We start from the raw sequence: 20074 nt of genomic DNA, 5'->3' as shown, positions 1-20074 counted from the left end.
ATCTAATTGTTATGGCTGTTATTGATGTTGTTGTTGAGCTGCCAGTCGTGTTAAACATCTGTCTAGATATATAAGGAAAACCGTCGTTTAAAATACCCGAGGACTTTATTCAGACTTAGAATTCAAGGCACACACGCAGGGATTTGTGTTAGCGATGCAGTAAAAAGCAAGGCTCCTTTTTTTAAGGTGGTAAATGTAATTACCTGCCCTCAGACCTGAGTGACTATTTCAGTTGTGACAGACGATGCTAATCCAGGTCCCTGTGGACGGAGGGTCGATCGATAGGCCAGCACTGTGTCCAGCGGCTCGCCCGTTATACAGTGAGGCTATAATAATTCCAGTCAGATATGTGTGCCGCATTAAATGGCAGTGGTCCCACGAATTAAATCACTTTCTATAGAGCGGTGTCGGCGTCTTTAACCCACGCTGCCAGGCGGAACCTGTGGGGGGTTTTGCTGAAGCCTTGCTATGTTAATTCCTCAGCTGGCGCATAATAAAATGTATGATGTGTGAGTAGCCAGTAAACACAGGGTTTTAGCTGCATTTGTGAATGAATGGTCAACATGATTCACGGGGAAGCATCTGTTAACCGTCATGAAGCAGTGTCTCACCGACAGATGGTACTTTCACACAGAGCTGCATCTTTCTGTACATTGAGGGGCAGAGCGGCGTTTATCGAGTCTAAAACACACGATTCCGCAAGTCTGTGAACATCTGTTACTTCGGGTTTCTTCAGAAATGGAAGGATTTGCTGGGATTGGATTCCTCTTTACTGCCGTAACCGTTCCTGCTCTTCTGGGATGGCTTTGCTCTAGATGTTTTGAGGATTTGATGGCATTCGGCCACAGAAATATCAGTGCAGGCAGCTGCTGATGTTGTGTGATTAGTTCTGGATCAAAACCACCACTCCAACACATCCCAGAGGAAATGGATGGATCTCCATCACTCCAGAAAGCACAGCTTCACTTCTCCACAGCCAAACGCTGGTGGGCTCTATACACTTCACTCCAGCACTTGGCATTTAGGCATCATTCATTATTTTAATCAATAAACCCTGTGTATAAAACTCTGTGGTGGAGTGTGTGTCCTCTCCATGTGCTGCTCTGCAGTCGGTTTGCTCTGGAAACCGCTCTAATGTGTTTACGAAGCCCCAGTGTCTGTAAATGGGTAAAAAAATACAGAGTCTGGGTCCGGTGCTAGGCTTTCTCTCTCTCTGCTCACGGCAGAGAAACGCCATCTGGAGGTTTTTAGACAACGGAGAGACTCCAAACGCTGAAAAGCACCAACCGAGATGAGGATGTCACTCATTCTCAGTTCTCTGTGTTTTGTCTATGTTCAGAAGCTCTGCATTTTTTAATGTGAAGCGGTGTGTGTGAGTAAGAAGCGACTGTATCTTTTAAGGTGGAGCGGTGTGTGTGAGTAAGAAGCGACTGTATATTTTAAGGTGGAGCGGTGTGTGTGAGTAAGAAGCGACTGTATCTTTTAAGGTGGAGCGGTGTGTGTGAGTAAGAAGCGATTGTATCTTTTAAGGTGGAGCGGTGTGTGTGAGTAAGAAGCGACTGTATCTTTTAAGGTGGAGCGGTGTGTGTGAGTAAGAAGCGATTGTATCTTTTAAGGTGGAGCGGTGTGTGTGAGTAAGAAGCGACTGTATATTTTAAGGTGGAGCGGTGTGTGTGAGTAAGAAGCGACTGTATCTTTTAAGGTGGAGCGGTGTGTGTGAGTAAGAAGCGATTGTATCTTTTAAGGTGGAGCGGTGTGTGTGAGTAAGAAGCGACTGTATATTTTAAGGTGGAGCGGTGTGTGTGAGTAAGAAGCGACTGTATCTTTTAAGGTGGAGCGGTGTGTGTGAGTAAGAAGCGATTGTATCTTTTAAGGTGGAGCGGTGTGTGTGAGTAAGAAGCGACTGTATCTTTTAAGGTGGAGCGGTGTGTGTGAGTAAGAAGCGATTGTATCTTTTAAGGTGGAGCGGTGTGTGTGAGTAAGAAGCGACTGTATATTTTAAGGTGGAGCGGTGTGTGTGAGTAAGAAGCGACTGTATCTTTTAAGGTGGAGCGGTGTGTGTGAGTAAGAAGTGATTGTATCTTTTAAGGTGGAGCGGTGTGTGTGAGTAAGAAGCGACTGTATATTTTAAGGTGGAGCGGTGTGTGTGAGTAAGAAACAACTGTATCTTTTAAGGTGGAGCGGTGTGTGTGAGTAAGAAGCGACTATCTTTTAAGGTGGAGCGGTGTGTGTGAGTAAGAAGCGACTATATCTTTTAAGGTGGAGCGGTGTGAGAGAGTAAGAAGCGACTGTATCTTTTAAGGTGGAGCAGTGTGTGTGAGTAAGAAGCGACTGTATATTTTAAGGTGGAGCGGTGTGTGTGAGTAAGAAACAACTGTATCTTTTAAGGTGGAACGGTGTGTGTGAGTAAGAAGCGACTGTATCTTTTAAGGTGGAGCGGTGTGTGTGAGTAAGAAGCGACTGTGCCTTTTAGGATGGAGCGGTGTGTGTGAGTAAGAAGTGACTGTATCTTTTAAGGTGGAGCGGTGTGTGTGAGTAAGAAGCGACTGTGCCTTTTAGGATGGAGCGGTGTGTGTGAGTAAGAAGTGACTGTATCTTTTAAGGTGGAGCGGTGTGTGTGAGTAAGAAGCGACTGTATCTTTTAAGGTGGAGCGGTGTGTGTGAGTAAGAAGCGACTGTATCTTTTAAGGTGGAGCGGTGTTTGTGAGTAAGAAGCGACTGTATCTTTTAAGGTGGAGCGGTGTGTGTGAGTAAGAAGCGACTGTATCTTTTAAGGTGGAGCGGTGTGTGTGAGTAAGAAGCGATTGTATCCTTTAAGGTGGAGCGGTGTGTGTGAGTAAGAAGCGACTGTATATTTTAAGGTGGAGCGGTGTGTGTGAGTAAGAAGCGACTGTATCTTTTAAGGTGGAGTGGTGTGTGTGAGTAAGAAGCGACTGTATCTTTTAAGGTGGAGCGGTGTGTGTGAGTAAGAAGCGACTGTATCTTTTAAGGTGGAGCGGTGTGTGTGAGTAAGAAACAACTGTATCTTTTAAGGTGGAGCGGTGTGTGTGAGTAAGAAGCGACTATCTTTTAAGGTGGAGCGGTGTGTGTGAGTAAGAAGCGACTATATCTTTTAAGGTGGAGCGGTGTGAGTGAGTAAGAAGCGACTGTATCTTTTAAGGTGGAGCAGTGTGTGTGAGTAAGAAGCGACTGTATATTTTAAGGTGGAGCGGTGTGTGTGAGTAAGAAACGACTGTATCTTTTAAGGTGGAGCGGTGTGTGTGAGTAAGAAGTGACTGTATCTAATGTGTTTACGAAGCCCCAGTGTCTGTAAATGGGTAAAAAAATACAGTGTCTGGGTGCGGTGCTAGGCTTTCTCTCTCTCTGCTCACGGTTAATCGGTTACAGATAATGAATGAATGAATGAATGAATAATAATAATAATAATAATTTATTTGTAAAGCACATCCTCAAACAGCTCACAGCACTCAACAAATATTATGTAAAAACAGAAGAAATGGTAATATGCATTAAAATGAACATTAACAGAAACGTTATTTTAATAAAATAAATGGAAATGAAATAAAACAGAACGAGATAAACAATTAACAACATGGAGATAAACAAACAAGGATGTGTACAAAATAAGAAGCACGCAAAGACATAACAGAGGCATATAAAACAAAACAGATGAGAACATGCCAGTAGCACACAGTAAAAGCAGAGGATTAGGATAAAGGCAGATTAGCAGTTATAGACCTCCCTGAAAACATGAGCTTTCAGAAGAGATTTAAAGAGCTCAAACTGTTCAAATCGAGAATGCTCAATCACCTAGAGTCTGAAGACACATTTGTGTGTTTATGATGTATGCAATTTTATATGAATGGTTTCACACCTATTATTCTAATGTATTTAAAACACTCCAAATAGATAAAATATTCAACTGAAACCTTGCAATACACAGTGGACGGGCGTTTACTCATTATCAAGGCTGGGTTTATATGTAAATTAATGTATTGCCATTGGTACAGCCCAGTACATTATAAGATAATACTTCGTAAAAGAGTCTCAGCAGTCCACCAGCGACGGCCATACTTCCTGCCACATTTGTACCAGGTCAGAAAACTCAAAGCTGGCAGTGCACTGTGATGTTGGGTTCATGTTATTTCTTCCACTTTCTCAGAAGAAAAGCAGGCTTCTCTGATCAAAACCAGGCTGTGGAGCTTTAAAACATTACCACAGAGACCCAGAACCAATTCAACACTCTGCGTGCATGAAGTGATTAGATCTAGAGTGTGTCCAAGTGAGCGAGCGGGACCAAAAAAGAGTGAGCTAGAAAATGCAGAAATAGCTTGGCAGTCTGCATCTGTTCTTAAGGCTGAAGTCAACATCTAACCAACAATCAGAGCCGGAGTCGAGCTCTTTCATATATGAGCCTTTCTTTAAACTTGTGTGGTGGGTTTAAAACCACCTCAGACACACTACACTGCCGAAAGTATCCGCTCGCCTGCGTTTGCACACATGTGAACTCGAGTCTATTAGGAATGGGGTCCATAATCCATAGGGTTTAGTATGATGTCGACCCACCCTCTGCAGCTATGACAGCCCGACTCTTCTGGGAAGGCTTTCCACACGGTTTAGCTGTGTTTAAGGAAATGTTGACCATTCTTCCAGAAGCACATTTGTGAGGTCACTGCTGCTGGACGAGGCCTGACTCACAGTCTCTGCTGTAATTCGTCCCAAAGATGTTCTGTCGGGTGGAGGTCAGGAGAAGGCCAGTCAAGTTCTCCAACACCAAACCCATTCATCCATGGCTTTATGGACTTTGCTTTGTGCACTAGTGCACAGTCATGTTGGAACAGGAAGGGGCTTTCCACAAACTGTTCTCACAAAGTTGGGAGTAAGACATTGTACACTTTCATTGGAATTAACTCCTGAAAAACAACCCCACGCCATAATCCCTCCCCCTCTCCAACAGACTTTACACTCGGCACAATGCAGTCAGACATGTCTAGTTCTTCTGGAAACTGACAAACCCTGACTCATCCATCGGTTCACCAGACGGAGTAGAGTGACTCACGCTCCAGAGTCCAGTGGCAGTGTGCTTTACACCACTGTATCCATTGATTTACATTGCGCTTGGTGATGTAAGGCAGCTGCACGACTGTGGAAACTCATTCCATGAAGCTCTCTACACTGCAGAAAGTTGGCAACCTCTGTGCACTATGGGCCTCAGCATCCGCTGACCCTGCTCTGTCATTTTACATGGCGTGCAACTTTGTGGCTGAGTTGCTGTCGTTCCTAATCTCCCACTTTGTTATAATACCACTCAGGAAATGTCAGAACTGGACGTGTTTCACAGGAGGTGTCCGCTCACGTAACCACTCTGGATTTCACTAAGCTCCTGAGAGCAACCCATTCTTACATAAAATTTGTAGAAGCAGTCTGCATCCCTAGGTGCTTGGTTTTATACCTGTTTTATTATCTGTGGTCAGGGAAGTGAGTGAAACACCTGAGTTCAATGATTTGGATGGTTGAGTGAGTACATTTGGCAATGTAGTGTATGTTTTACATCAATGACTTGAATCATTAGTTAAAACTAATAAAAATAAAGCTCCCCCTCTCCCATCGAACTCCATTCACCTGCAGCCTCCATATTCCACGCCAAAGAAGAGCAGAGACCGAATTACGGGAACACACTGACCATCACGGGGAAAGGATATTTTAAGAAGCTGATGGTGGGTGTTAGTTCAGAGTCAGATATGTGTCTGATTAGCATGTGTTTTCCAAAACAGCCATTTGCACAAAAAAACAAAAACATCTTTAAACTGGAAGCGTTGAAATAAAACAGCCCGTGGTTCCTATAAATCACTCTTTACGAGTTCAGGAAGAAGCTGAACTCCCTCTTCAGTGCCTAATATATATGTTAAACTGACCGCACTATCAGTGTCCAGCGAGAATGGCGTGCTCCTGTCCTTCTGTGTCGTTTGAAGACGTTAGCTGCCATTTACGTTTCCACAGACTCACTCTGAAAGACTCGGAGTTAAAGCTCTTTACATTTAGTTGCTTAAAATATTAAGATGTTTTCTTACTGCTTTTCTGGACAGTGCTGGTGTAATCTCTCTATTGGATTGTGACTGGGAAACTGCTCAGATCAATTAGGACATTTATATCTCACTCTGAAAAAGTTGCCACTCAGAACACCTGCAGTACACACACACACACACACACAAGCCCAATCTGCATTAGCTAGTTCCTGCTAAAAACAAGTGTTTTCAGAAAAGTTTGGACTGAATGGTCTGTAGTAGTTCCACTTCACTATCTGCCACTGAACAGCGCCTGATTTACATACGGTTTTGAAAAACAAATCAGGGCCTGAACACACGTCTGTCAGCGAGCGCCATGGTCACTGCTTCAGCTGAAACACAAACAGGTTACACAAGTGGAAATAATTGGCTCTAATTATGTAAAACTATCAAGATCATTTGCATATTACCTGTACAATATATCCTACCGACACCTGCCTGAGCGGAGTAGTTCAGTGAGCAGTGACAGACCTGGACTCTCTGGTTCAGAGCATTCCACCTGATTCTAGACAAAGCCAAAAGCTTCTCTTCTGTCAGAAACTCTGAGCTCCAGAAAGACTACTTTACAGGAGAAGGAAGATATGTTTTTAAGGTTCAGTGGAAGTTAACTCTGAGTGCTTTTGGACTATGGTTTGTTTGTTGAAGAATGTTGACACAGTAAATATCTACGAATAAAGACATCCAAAAAAAAAAGACCACCTGATTTGGTCTAGATTATGACAACATAGACAACATAAAGAACACTGTAGCCACAGAACGGGTCGTTCTGATCCTGCTCCACTTCTGACATCAAGTGCAGAGACTTTAGAATGGCCCCGCCCCCTCGTCTGAGTCTGTCCAATCACAGCGCTGGACCCGTGTTTATGTGAGAGCGCAAAGACGAGGTTAAACTCAGAAAAACAGACACAACGAGCGCGGAGAAATAAGAGCACTGAGTAAAAACGGAGAAGAAAGAGAACAGAGTGAAAACGGCTAAAAACCAGAGCTTCTGCTCCTCGCTCCTCACTGCTGTGCGCTCGGGGTCGGGGTGAACAGCGAGCGGCTCATTATCATTTAAAGGAACAGGTGCGTTCTGAACAGGGCTGTTTACACAGGGGGAGAACACTGCTGTGTAGATGAGCAGGTGGTCTGAAATCACATCATTGTTTACACAGTTTGACTCATGAATTCACATTAAAAACAAGCAAATAATAATAATAATAATATAATAATAATATAACAATAATAATATTTTATGAATAACATTAGCTCTGAATGATAACTGGAGGTGTAAGAAAGTCGCACAGGTGGTAAAATGGTGTGAAGAACAGTGTAAACACTGCAGGACCAAGTTGACGCTCTTACTGTAAAAATAAGAGGATGGTGAAGAATTGAATGAATTGAAAAACAAGACAAAAATATCTCTTGTGAATAAAAGTAGATTTAAATTGAGCTGAAATATGTAAATAAGTAGTTGTTATTTTGGAACCACTAATTTGTATTAAATCACTATTAATATGTAATTTAAATGATATTGTTACACTTATAACATACAGAGTAAATGAATCATTTTATCATGTTATATTCACCACTTTAATACAATCAAAATCTATTTCTGTGAGTTGTGACTGTAACTCTAACAACACCTTAAAATATGCTTAAATTATTAACAAAATATGAACTAAATATGAAAGTTATTAATACAGAAAAAGGCACTGATAACAACAAAGCAGTGATAAAAATGATGACAGTGTAAACAGTAGTGTTACTATTACTGCTTGTAGTTGTAGAAGTTTATTACTTATTCTACGCCAATCAGATAAATATATTTTATTAGACGCGTGGTGTAAATAACCTCTGACATGCATTCATTCATTCATTCATTATCTGTAACCGTTTTCCAGTTCAGGGTCACGGTATGTCCAGAGCCTACCTGGAATCATTGGGCGCAAGGCGGGAACACACCCTGGAGGGGGCGCCAGTCCATCACAGGGCAACACAGACACACACACACATACACTTACACCTATGGACACTTTTTACGGTCTCCAATCCACCTACCAATGTGTGTTTTTGGACTGTGGGAGGAAACCGGAGCACCCGGAGGAAACCCACGCAGACACAGGGAGAACACACCAACTCCTCACAGACAGTCACCCGGAGGAAACCCACGCAGACACAGAGAGAACACACCACACTCCTCACAGACAGTCACCCGGAGGAAACCCACGCAGACATAGGGAGAACAAACCACACTCTTCACAGACAGTCACCCGGAGGAAACCCACACAGACACAGGGAGAACAAACCACACTCTTCACAGACAGTCACCCGGAGCGGGAATCGAACCCACAACCTACAGGTCCCTGGAGCTGTGTGACTGCAACACTACCTGCTGCAACACCATGCCTCCCCTCTGTTTACATTAAGTGTAAATAAATTAAATGACATCTTAGTACTGAGTTTAGTACAAAATTGTGGCTCCAAATAACAACATAAATGCATCCGCACAGTTTAAGTATAATTTCTGTTTCTCAAAAGAAGTCTATTATTAGATTATTATTATTATATTAGAACAATTCACACTGCTCTCTGTGATCGCTCCTCTGCGCCTGATTGGATGTTTCTGGATCTAGTTCTGAGAGTGTGTGTGAGGCTGTGAAGAGGGGCTGAGACACGTCTGAGATCTGTCTCTCACCGTGTGAGACCGGTGGAGTCGTGTGGAAGTGGGCGATGGTCACTCAGGAGCGACGGTGTGTTTCACAGAGAGAGGAAGCGTTTGTAAAAGAGTTGTTCAGCTTTAGGGCGAATGATCTCTGTCCACAGCCCTGGGTCAAACATGGCTCAGTCCAGAGAGAGAGAGCTGAGACTGTTCTGAGCAGCGGGAGAGAAACCGATGGAGATCAGGGGGAGAAACGGAAGATCTGCTGCAGTCCAGAGGGAGCTGGACTAACCTTAAACTTTGATAAAACTGTGTGGCAGTGTTAGGTCAGAGCAGGAGATTGATAGCACTGTAGTGTTTTATATCGATTTTTTTTTGGGGGGGTCAGAGATTCAGGAGGCGAGGGACCAGGCGAGCAGCAGCATCTTCATTATTTTTTTAAGGTTTATTTTAACCAGGCACATTATTTAGAACATATTGTTTTACCTCCCAAACAGCACACACTACTTAAGGAAAAGGAGGGGATGGAAGGGGAGATAAACAAGGAAAACTGAAACAGATATAAAACATTTGCTATGTTAATAGATACAACTAATCTCTTTCATCTCAAGGTTTAGGATCAAGTGTTATATCCACACAGAGCAATATAAATGTTTTAACATATTAATACCAGCACTAGCATGTAATCACTTCGTCTATTACAGAGTTGGACCAATCAGAGGCGGCCGGACACTGGGCTGTGGACATGATCGTCCCCCACTTTACACTCTGAGCTCAGGAGTAATGTGTGATCAGGGTATTCTTGGTTATAGAATCAGACCTGGGCCTTTATTTTATAATCTAAATTCTGATCATCGCTGTTATATATCCTCCTCAAATCAGCCTGCCCTAACAACCCCCATCAGTAAATTTAAATATTAAAAATGGTGTGAAATTTATATTTATATTTTAGAAAAAGTAACGTTCTTGAAGATTTACAAACCAAACTATTAAAAATAACGGGTCGCTGTTACAGAAACAAACCTGTACAACCTTCCTTAAATATAGTCTTAAAGCTTTTGAAAGTAAACGGCACCTAGTTTTGTGAGCAGTGCTGGGACTAGAACCTGAAAATGAAATCAAGTGCATCCACACACACACCATCAGTATTTTATTTTATTCAAAGCTGGTTTGCTGTGTGTTGTGCATCAGTGTAACCTTGAATTCATGACTTTCTCCAATGAAACATTAGATCACTGACACCTAGTGGCCTGGATGTGTCATAGATTCTGGACTAAACCCTTGTGAAGAGAGCTGCTCAGTGGAGAATTAACAGTCGAGCTTTAGTCTCATGGAAAATAGTAAGATGAGGGTAAACGTGACATTGTTTTGCTGCTTTAAGGTTTGGAGCAAAAGTGTTACCTTAAGCGATATGCATTATGTGTAATTACATGTAATTATGAATGTGTGTGTGTGTGTTTATATAAGAGTGCATGTGTGGTGAGTATGGCGCTGTGTGCCTGGCACAGCCTCTGTGATTCCTGCCCAAATCCATGTAGTGACAGGCAGCCCCAGTAGGGCCAATGTCACCCTCCGTATGTTGGAGTTATTAGACGCCGCAGTCTCTCTGTGGTCGCCAGGCACATCAAGCCCAGCACGGCGTTCCACCGACCTCATTTACCTTCCCTCCCGAAACCCACCGAGGTCTCCCGCCTCATCACTGTGCTGGTAATACACACCTGCTCTTCAGGAGCGAAGGGATGAAAAGGATGGAGTCCACCTGCTTGGTTTTATCCACTTTTATTTTGCAATATGACCAATAGTTTATCATATGCAAGTGTGTATGAAAAAAGTTAAGTCACTGGTTTTATTCTTTCAAAAAGCTAAATACAATAAGCATTGGATCAAGGCACATACAAGACTGGCCAAAGGGCGTATATGCACTTTGGTCTTCAGTTGTAAAAGAACAATTAACTTTTCAGTTGTGGCAACGTAAAGAGTGGCTTAAAGTCTGGGGAAAACAAACCAAACCCAACCAAAGTAATACAGATGGTGATCATAATACGAACAAAAATAGCCGACACTCTGTATTCCCAGTAGAAAAATGAGCCCATCTCGTTTTCTAGTGCAACATTTACACTGACCATTGGTTCAAGACTGAGATACGTCAGCAGAGGCTTCCCTCTGCCGACCGTAAAACAAGTGAGACTGGGTTGTTGGCCTCTATTCTAGTGTCACAGAGAAGGAACCTCTCATTATCTGTGTGCTTTGTTGGTCCTGTGCTGGACAAGCTTACCCAACTGAGGAACAGCATGCTGGGCTCTGTGCTACTTCTCCCAGGAACTAAAGAAAGTGTTTCCCTCCGCGGCGCAGAGACGTAACGCCTGGGAACACCATAGAAACGTCAACTAAGTCTCCTAACAAATTCTCAAGGTTCTGCATTCACCACGACACATTACACCTGCTGCGATCTACCCACTTAATCAGCTGTGCCCGGTATCGCTGCGGACCGCATTTCCACCTTAGTCTTTTTTAACCGAGAGTCACGTAAGTGAAAAGTACGACCTGTGCTTATTCTACAAGGTTCTCTAAAGTCTGATTGTTCAACACAGCAATGAAAACCCACTTTCACAGTTGACAAGTCATATCTCAGTAGAGCACAAAGATTTTAATTGGTCTGAAACCTTAAGCAAAGGATGTACAATACAAATTACTACAAACCTCTAAAATATAGAATTGCAGTTGTTGACCGCGCACACTGACGTCTCAGCGATGGCCTGCAATTCGTAGCCTTTTTTCTCTTTTAATAAACTGTCCTTAAATATAAATTATATGGCAAATGTACACAACATTGCTATCTCAGTCTTCTCATTCCAGTGTTTTGTAAAAGACCGGCCAGTCCTGGAGTCAGTCGCTCGTAACAAAATGTCTTTTCAAACTCTGACACACACACACACACTATCATGAATGGGAGTGATCTGAATCTGGTATTCCACTGTCTCTGTAGCTTCTGTTGTTGAGACTGTTGTCGCTGTGTGGGCTCTTGTAAAGGTTTATACCATTAGGAGGGAAAATTGTGTGTATCACAAACTCTTCCTTGGACACGGGCAGGTGATTTATGGGTATCATTTGAAAAGAGGCCTCTCTAATCTCCAAGATGGAGTTGTCCTTCTTTGTCCCGGCCTCGGCGTAGTCATCCTTCCTCCTGCGCCCTTTATTGTATGTGCAATTCCTGGAAAACAAAGAACCATTCCTGTGGACGTACCAGCACACCAGGGCCAGCATAATGATAGCCAATAGTGCTACTGCCCCCCCAATAATAGCAGCTAAGGGCAAACTAGAATTTTTGTAAGGCTCCTTCTCTTGCTCCCTGTTCAAGGTTGTCGTGGGGTTGTAAGCCTTTAAGGAGCCTGTTTCTGTCTCTATGCAAACAGGTGTCTCATCCGACAGGTAAATATTACTGGTCTCCATAGGAACCATGCATATCCGATAGGAGGACTCAGGCTCCAGGGCTGTAAGCAAGTACTCCGTTCTATCTCCTTGTACAATGGTCTCAGTGATGGATCCAAATGCGGGGCTGTGGCCCAGTTTGAGCCAGCTGAGGCGCAGGGCAGTCATGGGCTGAGATACTCTCCAGGATATGTGCACTGCATCTGGGCTACTGGATTTGACACTTATCGTGATAATCTTACGACTCGGCGGCGTAGTGCTGCGGTAGTTTTTACCAAAATCTGGACCCTTTATCACAGGTCTTTTAGTCACATACACAGGCCACTGAGGTCGAGAAGGGGGCAGTGTGTTGGAGACTGTGCTGGTCTCAAAAGTGGGAGAGAACTCTGTATCTGAGCAGTCAAAGAGCTCTGTGGCCAGATCCTTGATGGCCATCCCTTTGACCTTATCAGGGCCTTGGCACATGAAGCCACGCACGTTGACCTTAGCTGGCAAGGATCGCAGCCAGTCACGCACCCACTTCATTCTGCAGTTGCACTGCCACGGGTTGTTGCGCAGCAGCAGCTGGGTCAGGTTATCCAGGTCTTCAAAGACCCCCATCGGCAGGGTGGTCAATCTGTTTCCAGACAGATCCAGGCGGTACAGCTGTCGCAGGAATGCAAAAGCACCTGAAGGTACCCGGTCTATGTGGTTATCCTGGAGCTGTAGCTTCTCAAGGCTGGTGCCCGGTAAGTTGGCAGGCGGAGAGGTGAGGGAGTTCCGCACCAGGGAGAGCTCAGTCAAGTTGATCAAATTCACAAAAGCCATTTCCCCGATGCCCTTGTTGTTCAGGAGGTTGCCGTCCAGTACCAGCCGCTTCAGGTTTATGAGGTCTTGCAGGGACGCCTCGGAAATGGACGAGATGCGGTTGTCATCGAAGCGAAGCTCCTCGATAGTCATGGGCAGCCCCAGGGGGATGGTGCTCAGGTGATTACGAGAGAGAAAGAGCAACCGTAAATGGTTGCTGTCCCGGAACGCTCCCTCCTCGATGCTGACGGCTGACACTGAGTTGTCGTCCAGGTGTAATTCCTCAATGAAAGGAATCTGTGCCAAAGAGGCGTGAGTGATAGTCCGGATGTTGTTCTCCTGCAAGTGAAGCTCCTTGACATTGAGCGGGAGGTTGGTGGGGAACTCGTCCAGGTTGTTGCAGTACAGGTAGATCTTCTCTACGTTGACGAGCCTCTGTAGATCCCTGGGGATGCCAGCGCTCTTAATTCGGTTGTTCTGCAGGAAGAGAACTGTGGCAACCTCTGGGATGCCGGAAGGGATGGAAGTCAGCTCCCGGTCATTGCAGTAGATGAAAGTCCCGTCACAGCGGCACTGCGAAGGACAGGAAGCGGAGGTCACCAGCGGATTGGCCAGGCCCAGGAGAAGCCCGGCTCTGATGAAGAAGACGAAGAAGGACTTGTATTGACATGCCATTGTTGATGTCCTCTGTTTGCGTGTGCCCCTGGAGGAAGAGAGCGAGAGAGAGAGAGAGAGAAAGAAAATCAGAAGATGAAGTAGAGAGAGAGTCCTCCTTTAAATAATTGCAGTTTGCGTGCATGCCCCTCAAGCACCTTTTTCATGCTCAATGACACAGTTTAAGACAAATGCTGCACCACTTGCCGTTTCGGAGTGAATGAACAATGACTATTAAGATCTCCACTGACAGGAACAAAAGAAAAACAAAGTGAGCCTAACTTTGCCTCCAGTGTACATACTGGCATAAAAATAAAACCACGCAAGAGGCAAAAGACACGGGTGAGCTATGCACCAGTTTCCAAATACATCTAATTTAAGTGGAAGGATATTCCCAATCAGCCGTGGACGCAGATAAGGAATCCTTAAACCCCACAAGCTTTCTCTGAATGAAAGCCCTATGTGGCTTTATCTTTCGCGGAGTGTAATCCAGTAGAAGGCCCTTGCTGTCGTACAAAATTTCACACTCAGCCACTGCATTTTTAAGCTTTCTTTCATAGCAGCAATCGGCTGGATAAATCAACCTGGGCCTTGTTTTTTTTAAAAGCTAAAAACCTCATTCTGTCCTCACTTCCCTTCAGGATGTTTGCCCTTGATCAGATCATTTTTTGAAAAACTGAAACTATCTGCACACAGGGACCACTTCTGCATTCTTCCGAAATCCTCAGCATCTGTACTAATGATTTACCGACTACAAGTCTGCACCGCTACCACGGAATATAAATCCAGGATGATGTCTTTGCAGTGAGCACTAGGCTGGGGTCTGTGTCTTGTTCCGACTGCTTTCACTCCAGACCTAGACACTTTCCTCAGGGATTTCCCACAGAGCACGTTTTCAAACTGTTTTATGCCTGTTTAGAGGACGAAACTTCAATCTGTGCTCGACAAAGAGCCGCAGAAATCATCTGGACAGCCATGAAATAGACAGAGCTTTTGCAGATTACAGCATTAATTAAGACCGAAGATTTTCTGCTCAGCGTTTGCAATTTTAAAGCTGAGACTAGAAAATACAGGTTCAGAGGTATGCTGCGTAAATCATCAGGAGCTGCCAGAACTTGAGTGTCGCACTGGCCTCTGTGGAATATTCTGAACAGCTGTTTAGTTAATTACATGCAGAACACGATGACCAAAATAATCTTTGGCACAACCACATACGACAAGCAGGAAATAAATGCCCAGAGCTCTGCTGTGATCCGTGGAGTCCTGATGTGTTTGATTACTTTCCCTCAGAGTTTAGTGTTACTTACTAATATATTAAATACCTATTTACCTCCTTTCCTGCGTGTATCTTACTAGGTATTACAGTGGTCACTTGTGAGTCTAGGGCACATTCATCCGTATTCGTCATACCTGATTTAGAAGAGTCACTAAATCCCTCGAGTCTGCCCAGAAATCCACTGATGCTTTAAGCTCCCCTTTTCTTCTCGCTGTCTCGAGATTCTTCCGCAGTCTCTTTGGTTATATCCTGACTCGACTGGTATTTGCAGAACTGATCCTTGTTTGTACTGCTGACCTCCCGCCAACAGTTCATGCCATCAAAGACTTTGTGGCAGATTTAAACCTATAAAGAAAAAGAAAAACCAGGGCTCCACTTCGCTGGTGCAGGCATGCAACCCGGGTAATTAAAAAAGGGAAGAAAACAGAGGAAAAAAAGAGACAGTCCGGTGCGTGGAGAATCCTTTTACTCTGCGGTCCAGCGGCTGTGACCCCTAATTAGACCCTTTTGTGAGTGTGGAAGACTCCTCTGTGAGAAAGGAACAGCTCCTGTCTGTCCTGCGGCTGACTGGACATGGCATCGAGAGCCCAGCCGCCCACTGCCTCGCGTAGTCTGAGAGTAAAACAGGCTCAAATCCAGGGCGGCTCCGTTCTGAAGCCCAGCCTCGCGCTCGATCCCAAATCCTGCTCTTTCACTCCGGGCAGAGGCATGAATAATGTATCCAATTCGCTCTCTCTCCTCTCGGGAACGTTCCCTCACTCCGTCAGACGCTTACTCCCTCTCATCCGTCCTCCTGCAAATCACACAGAGACAGAAATCAGCATTCAGTCACGTCTAGAACCGCACAAAGAAGAAAAGACTTTTAGAAATCGTAGGGAAACTGGAATCCTCCCTGGCCCAGGCCTAGCGGAGCTCCGCGTGGCCTTGTAGGAGAGCTGCTGGCTATGAAAGACAGCACAGAGCCAGGGCTGTGACTGACAGCATCCAAGACAAACGGTAATTGGCTGCTGTCCTTCGAACATGTTTTTTAAGCCATCAACACTGCACTGCCTGCCATAAACAAGACGCTTATAAACCCTTTAAAACCAGATTTAATTTACAGTGATTTCCACTGTAATATGGCTCTGTAATTTCTGAAAAACACATTTAGAAATAGACATGAACATTCATCCTGGCCGTGGACTGTGAGCTCATTAGAAACTGATCAGAGCATGAATCTCAAACTCTCTGATGCTGCACCTCCTTCTGAAACACTGCCTAAAGGCGTTAAGGGTGTAACACGCAAAACAACAAGAACAACAACAAATACTTTTCTTCCGCATCTTTGTCCCGGCCTGTGCCACCATGACTGTGTTCGCTGACCTGTCAGCCTCTGACCCCAGCAGCCCCCTTCCCTCCCTTCTCTATGGAGATGGGGGGAAAAGAATGCCTTTGCATTGGAAACGCTACAGTGCTTGGGGCCCTGTCACAGCGGTGGGGGCTGCTGCCTCCCGCCTTGACGAGAGCCTCTGATGTTTTCGGATTTCAAAGAGGCCGGCGTAGCGTTGAAATGAGAAGGCGCCCTGGAAAGTCGAGAGGGAAGCTGTTAAGAGAAGAGAGCAGCACTCAGGGCACTGCGGACCCCTTCGGCTGATCCGGCAGCACGACGGAAAACGCCCTCCGGCTGCTCAAAAATGTATACGGCAGATGATCCGAGCTCATTTTAAGAGCACTCATGAATATCCGAGTGACAGACTCTTGGTCCGTGTCACCTCCGGTGCCCCCTCACGCGTTCCTACCTCCTTTCACCTTCTGCTGCACCTTCTCCTGGCCTACTTCCCACACCACCTCCACCTCCAGCTCCAGCCCTTCCCCAAGCACAGGGGTAAAAATAGTCCTCTCCCACTGCCAAGCCAAACGATACGCTACATCTCGCAACACAATGGCTTGTGCCCTTGCCCGACACCCTCCCCAGCAGCGTTCTCATGGAAACCTTGTTCTGGAAAACACCAGAGAGCACAGCTACAAGCATCTCAGACACTTAACTGCTGTAACCGATGACATGGAGAAGATTAGGGAATTGAGAGGCTTGTAACTCAATTTGCGGCCCTGCGCCGAGGCCGCGGAACAACACCCTGTCCTCCCGTTGAGCCCGAGCACAGCCACGGGCCTAAAGTCACATACATTACACAGGGCTTCAAACTGAACGGCAGGAAAATAGTTGTTTTAAACAGAGGGAGCTGTGACAATCTCAAACCTCTTCCCGCAGCTCTGTAAACACACTGTCAGGACAGGGCGCCGCTGCGATGGACACAATGCTGTTGGGTTTTTCATTGCGTTTGCCAAAGCTTTGCTTACGGAGTTTGAAAGCTGTGCTATTGATTTAGGGAATAAAAATTGAAACAGCCTTGAGAACCTGCACCACCCTGGAATTATGGTCATACTCCGTCTCTCTCCGTCAAAAGCAGCCAGCGTGGTAAAAGGGTAACCGTGCAGTGAGGTGAGACCAAATGATGGGCCTGAGGTTGTTCTGAAAGTGTGGATGGTGTTTAAGATACACTCTGAGGCCCAGCTGCTGGAGACGTATATATTTAGCGAGTGGAAATAGAAGAGCGTGAGCTGTGAATGTGCGCTCTCCCTTAACCAGGCGGTGACCTGCTGAGTTAATAAAGTGCACCACCACTGGCCGTCGCCGAGCTGGACCGGGCTGAGCAGCTGACCCGAAAACTCAGTGGATTTCACCACAGTAGCCTCACCGTGGGCTCAGAAATCCTCCCTGAAAAGGCCTCAAACACAAACCTCTACTCCCTTCTCCTTTAATCTCCTCTCGCTTTAAATATAAACAGTTTTTCACGTGGTTAAACTTCTCCCAGCCCGTCCCAGCCCCCCTCCACCTCCGCTCTGTGTGTTTAGGGGCGAGGGAATGCTGTGTAGGGCCTGAGTGATAGACACTTCTCCCTATCGTTCTAATAGCCTTGCTCTTTTCTCCGCGCCGGACCTGCGTCTGCTCCGCGGCCCTCGGCCAGCGATGTTCAATAGAGCTTGGTTTTTTAAAGAAATCATAATAGAAATGAAAAAAATAAAAGAGAAAAGCCATTAGTAGCTTTACTCTGTGGAGCGACTGAGGGGACCCTTCAGACTCCGCTCTATCTATCTATCTATCTATCTATCTATCTATCTATCTATCTACATATATATGACTTTTTTAAAATGTTTATTTTGCATTTAAGCAGTTTTTATAAAACAACTGTGTATCCTTCATTTTAATACATTATTATTATTATATTAATATTATATTATTATTAGAACCCTGAGATTTTAACATAAATAAAAGATACATTACTGTTTTTAAATGCAGTGATATTATTGTTATTTTGATTATTTTTGAGAATCCCTGTTCGGAGCGTGTAATATTTGAGAAATAACTTGGTTCACGCCTCAGAGTAAATGTTTATTATAATTTGTGATTATTTTGAAGCCGGACGGTGAATGTATCGCTGAAGGTTTGTTTAATTCATTTCAGCCGTCACTCGTCTGCACCGAGCTGGGATTAGGAAAATGCAGCTGTTATTCCGTGGATAATGGATTCTGGACCCCAGGCGAGCTTTAGAACAAGCGGCTCTCTTTGTGATGCAGTGTTTTATGTCTCAGTCTCAGACCGGGGCAAGGCCAGCGTCCAGCGCTCGGGGAGACGCTTCTCTCTCTCTCTCTCTCTCTCTCTCTCTCTCACTGCGTTTGGAAATTGCAGGGTGGTTTAAATGCAGCTTAACTGCTGATTTAAAAGCAGAATGGAGATAATGTGGAAGGCCCAGGTTTGAGTGTGTGTGTGTGTGTGTGTGTGGGGCTGGGGCTCAGGCGATGGGAGACTGGAGGAGACGGGGGTCTTTTTTTCCTTTTGTAAAACGCTGAAAAGGAGAAAGCGGTTTGCGGGCTCGTGGCAGCTGCGCTGCTTTTCCCCACTTGGGGGTGGTAGGCTCGTCTGTATCAGGCCTGTGTTTCTCTCTCTCTCACACACACCTCTCACTCTGAAACACACAAACTCATACACTCACTGAGCTGCTGCTTTAATTACAACACACAAACCCTCAGCAGCTTTATGGAGGATAGCTGCCACTGGACAAGGGCAGAAAGCCTTGGGTTTGATTTACTGCACCCCACAGTTCTTATTTCCTCTCCGAAGGGGGCAAACTGCTTCTCATAATTACACAAAGCCTAGGCCTCACTCTTAATTCACTCCCATTTCGTGAAACGTTGGGGTCTCTCTCCCAAATCACAGACCCCTGAGAGACCCCTCTGTAGCCCCAGAGTCCAGCAGGAGTTGGGAGATGTTTCTACTGGATGAAACAGACCTAGTGTCTCTCACACTCTGCAGCCAACTCTCGGAGTCTGTTTCGTGGAACCCCCCCCCCCCCCCCCAGGACTAAAACAAAGTGCTGTATGTAAATAGCCCACGGTTCTAAAGGCTCCCTCTGGCCTGCGGCAAAGGTCGGCCACTAACACGAGCTGTGAAATGTATTTCTGTGTGCGACACAAAGAGCCGGCCATCCCTCGAGGCCTGAAAACCTTGACCACTTCGTGTTGGTGGTGAATGCCTTGGGTTGCTGTGTCTGTAGCCTTTAGCCTCCAGCCTGGGCCAACAATAGAGGACGCTCTGGACACACGGCTGCCGTCAGAGGGGCTCCAGGCATGTTCCTGGACCCAGGCTCGCAGTAACAGTGTATCAATGAAGTAGAGGTGTGCCTTGTTACTGACTGGACTGGACTGGACTGGGCATTAGGAGCGTGGGGGTTCTGTGTTGGTTTTGCAGCTGAGTCTTAATGCTGTGTTTATTAAATAAATAAATAATAGATGGGAGTCGTTCGGTTGATGTGCCGTAGCTCAGTCACATTGAAATGCCTTGTTCCTCACGTCTGTCTGCACTTCCCCTCTGTGTGTGTGTTTATTACTCGAGCCTCTCTCAGAACAGGCAGTGGATTCAGTGTTAAACACTAAACTGTGTCTTTGATCAGAGGGTTTGTGTCTGCGGATGAGAGAATGTGAGATGGAGGGAAGGAGGGAGGGAGGGAGAGTCCTCTCTCTGTGTGTTTTACAGTGTGAATGCCTTTTATTTTCTCCTGTAAACAGATTTAATCAGCTCCTCTCTCTGAGCTCGGCTCCACGTCCCTCTCTGAAACCTGAAGCAGCTCGGGGCTCTTTCTGGACACTGCCCGTGTTTCAGCTCCTTACAGATGAAGAGCCGTGACA

At 45.4% G+C, this 20074-nt stretch overlaps 2 protein-coding genes across 4 annotated transcripts in view; one reads left to right on the top strand and one right to left on the bottom strand.

The window, feature by feature from the left end:
• macrod2 (mono-ADP ribosylhydrolase 2) overlaps positions 1 to 20074 on the top strand; it is a 1000902-nt gene that overhangs the window by 154619 nt on the left and 826209 nt on the right. The window lies entirely within an intron of this gene.
• The window catches only part of flrt3 (fibronectin leucine rich transmembrane 3), a 10696-nt gene continuing 1110 nt past the window's right edge, over positions 10489 to 20074 (bottom strand). The window contains exons 2-3 of one of the 2 annotated variants that reach the window (XM_066679095.1): positions 14986 to 15644; positions 10489 to 13624 (exon numbers count right to left, since the gene is read on the bottom strand). In XM_066679095.1, the coding sequence (XP_066535192.1) occupies positions 11647 to 13596 (1950 nt within the window). In that variant the 5' untranslated portion in view covers positions 13597 to 13624; positions 14986 to 15644 and the 3' untranslated portion in view covers positions 10489 to 11646. Of the gene's footprint in view, positions 13625 to 14985; positions 15715 to 20074 lie in introns of those variants that run through there. The other variant, XM_066679096.1, reaches the window with a different exon arrangement.

Source organism: Hoplias malabaricus, chromosome 8 (assembly GCF_029633855.1).
Source record: "Hoplias malabaricus isolate fHopMal1 chromosome 8, fHopMal1.hap1, whole genome shotgun sequence".
Lineage (NCBI taxonomy): Eukaryota > Metazoa > Chordata > Actinopteri > Characiformes > Erythrinidae > Hoplias > Hoplias malabaricus.
This window is presented reverse-complemented; position numbering and strand designations above follow the sequence as displayed.